Source organism: Toxorhynchites rutilus, chromosome 1 (genome assembly GCF_029784135.1).
Source record: "Toxorhynchites rutilus septentrionalis strain SRP chromosome 1, ASM2978413v1, whole genome shotgun sequence".
NCBI classification, from domain to species: Eukaryota; Metazoa; Arthropoda; class Insecta; order Diptera; family Culicidae; genus Toxorhynchites; species Toxorhynchites rutilus.
The window spans coordinates 74,265,188-74,268,172 of NC_073744.1; the positions used below are offsets into that span (position 1 = coordinate 74,265,188).

The window sequence follows — 2,985 nt, forward strand, 5'->3', positions numbered from 1 at the left end:
ATGTGATAGATAGCAGTCCGTTTTATTTGGACTGCTACCCTCCGGAAAATATTCATAAATTGTAGCATGACTGCTACAGGAAATGCGAGATACTAAGCGAGGTGCTCCAGTTTACCATTGCGTGTTTCATAAACCTGATGACGCTATCATGTATCTTGTACATTTTTAGTACCTTTATCAGGTACGTATGCGGTATTGAGTCGTATGCTTTTTTATAGTCAATGTACGCCATACTCAGGTTCCTTCTGTTTCGGCTTGCTTGTCCGACGATGACTGCATCGATAACGACTTGATATTTGCAGCCCCGCGTGTTCTGTTTACAGCCTTTCTATTCTTCTGTTAATATTTCGTTAACATCGCAATGGTTTTGTATCTTTTTATTAATCACCGACGTAAGTAGCTTGTACAGGCTCGTTAGACATGTTATTGGCCTGTACTTCGCCGCATTCGCTGTGTCTTGATCCTTTGGCATCAGATGAGTAATTCCCCTGGTCACGAACTCCGGTGTTGTTTGGGGATTTTCTAATACCTTATTGAAGCACTCTGCCATTCGCCCATGAGTTGAAGAAAACTTTTTGTACCAGAAATTGTGCACGAAATCTGGTCCTGGCACAGCCCAATTCCTGGAATATCGAATGGCTTCGTTGATATCATGGGCGGTTACCATAACGGCAGGCATTGCTTCAAGTCCGTTTCCATATTCCTCTTCTTCTGCCAGCCACATCCTGTTACTTCGGTGTTGAATAGGGTTCTCCCATAAGCCTGACCAAAACTGGGTAACTTCGTCAATCTCAGGAAGACCACCATCGTAATTATTGCGTTTCTTTTTGATGCGGCTGTAGAACTCCCTTTCGTTCATACTGAACATACGATTATCCGCATGCCTTTTCGTACATTCCGTATAACGTCTTAACCTTTTTGATAGAGCACTCAACCGTTGTACATGGGTGTCGAGGATCTCAATGATGCGGTTTTCATTAAGATCAGAGAGCTCTGCCGGTTTCACAATTTCAGCAACTCCACGAATCAGCTTTCGCGATCGACTTCCCCTCTTGTACTGCGTTAGTCGACCGATTTTTACTCGGAGCGTTTGATTACGACCTTCCAGGCGTCTCATCCAAGCAGGTTTTGGTTTTTTGGAGAGTACGCGGTTCTGTCTATCGTCTTGGTGAAAGGTGCGCATTCCTAACGTCCGTACAACAGCTACAGTTCCACAATATACGAAAAATTGCAGCTCCTCTAGATTCTCTATCACTTCCAGGTACACAGGTAGAACTTCCTGGTCGAGTACTTGGACGGCACTCGTTAGTCGGTGGGAATACTGCAACTTCGGAATCTTGTGTCGGGTTAAGGGGTCCGTTCCGTAAAACTGGGTCACTGCTGCATCCATGTGGAAAGCCAACTCGTTCTTTAGTTGACCTCGTTGTTGATCCTCTGCCGGCTCTTGTCCTCTAGGCTCATCCACTGGATCCGGTGGTGGTGCAATAGATTCGCGCCTTTCACTAGCGAAAGATGCACTCAGCCTAGCAGAGCTCCTTCTCGACATATCGCTCGATCTTCCACTCTCTCTACGCAGTTCTCGTTGCACTTCCAACTTGATGGCCTCTATTTCAGCCGGGGACAGCATGTTGTGTGACAAAATGGCTCGTCTCCGTGTGTATAGCTTATTCCGATCTAGTTGGCCGGCAAATCGTGGGAACTGCTCGTTGAACATATCCAGCATTCTTGGTCTGCCGGACATGTCCGTCTCCAATCTTGTGCAGACATAATAGCAACGAATCACGAATTCATTCATCTCTCTCGCCCACATGATTCGTTGCCGTTGGCGGCCTGTCAATGTGAGCGACTGACGTCGTTCAATCGCAGCATCATTTGCAGGTGCAGCATTGCCATTGTGATTTCTTGTGCTGCGGGTTCTGTTTAGCGTTCGGTTTACGGGCTGAGCCCGATGACTAGGGGTCCGCTCTTGCACCAATTCCTCTAGCCGCTGGCCGCTCGCATGTACGCCCGTTCCAGGACCAGCTCCAGTCCGGGGGCCCTCCTCAGGCGATCGCATTACTATAATTCTCCGATTTCTCAATTGCATTATTGGTAGTTTCGCGAGCCGCATAATCAGGGAGATTAGCCGGGTCGTTCCAGGGAAGGTTACGGAGGAGGGCGAAGCGCACGAAGTGCCTCTGTACACGTTCAATGCTGATCACTTGAGCAACGTGATAGGGTGACCAGATCGGCGAGGCATATTCCAGAGTACTGCGCACTAACGTACAGAAAAGCGCTTTCAGGGCATAGATGTCAGTAAACTGCGATGCGTTTCGGCGGATGAATCCGAGAACAGAAAACGCTTTGGCAGTTATGGTGGCGATATGTTCGTTGAACGTCAGCTTGGAGTCACTGACAACGCCCAGATCGCGGATGGACTGAACACGTTCTAGAGGAGTTGTGTTAATAGAGTAGACGTGATTGATCGGCGACATACCACGGGTGAACGTGATTACCTTGCATTTAGTGCAAATGCATACCATTATCGGAGCACCATTGCGAAGTGATGTTGATATCCGTTTGTAGCGCAGTACAATCCAGTGTTGACTTGATTACCCTGAATATTTTTAGGTCGTCTGCATATAATAGCTTCCCGGATGACAATCGGGGGCATAGATCATTTATAAAGAGAACAAAGATAAGAGGACCCAGTACGCTTCCCTGTGGAACACCGGACGTTATTTCAAATAATTCCGATCGTGCAGAGTTGAGTTGTACGAACGCCTTCCGGCCCGTCAGATAAGATAGTAACCAGTCCGTGATCCAGTTTGGAAAGCCAATGTGCTTCAGCTTCTTCACTGCGAAGGCATGCGGTACAGTGTCAAAGGCCTTCGAGAAGTCGACATAAATAGAATCGACTTGATTTCGACGTTTCATTTCCTGGAACAAGCTGCTTTTGTAGCACATCAAGTTGGATGTTGTTGAGCGACGAGGAACAAATCCATG

At 47.3% G+C, this 2,985-nt stretch overlaps 1 protein-coding gene across 1 annotated transcript; it reads right to left on the minus strand.

The window, feature by feature from the left end:
• Positions 1-2,042: 2,042 nt before the first annotated feature.
• LOC129761075 (uncharacterized) lies at positions 2,043-2,522 on the minus strand. The gene has a single exon (XM_055758776.1). The coding sequence runs from the start codon at positions 2,520-2,522 to the stop codon at positions 2,043-2,045; it is 480 nt and encodes a 159-aa protein (XP_055614751.1).
• Between the last annotated feature and the right edge of the window lie 463 nt (positions 2,523-2,985).

Bases quoted from the DNA above. Each gene is read 5' to 3' on its own strand.
- LOC129761075 (XM_055758776.1), bottom strand. From the start codon at position 2,522: ATGGTATGCATTTGCACTAAATGCAAGGTAATCACGTTCACCCGTGGT.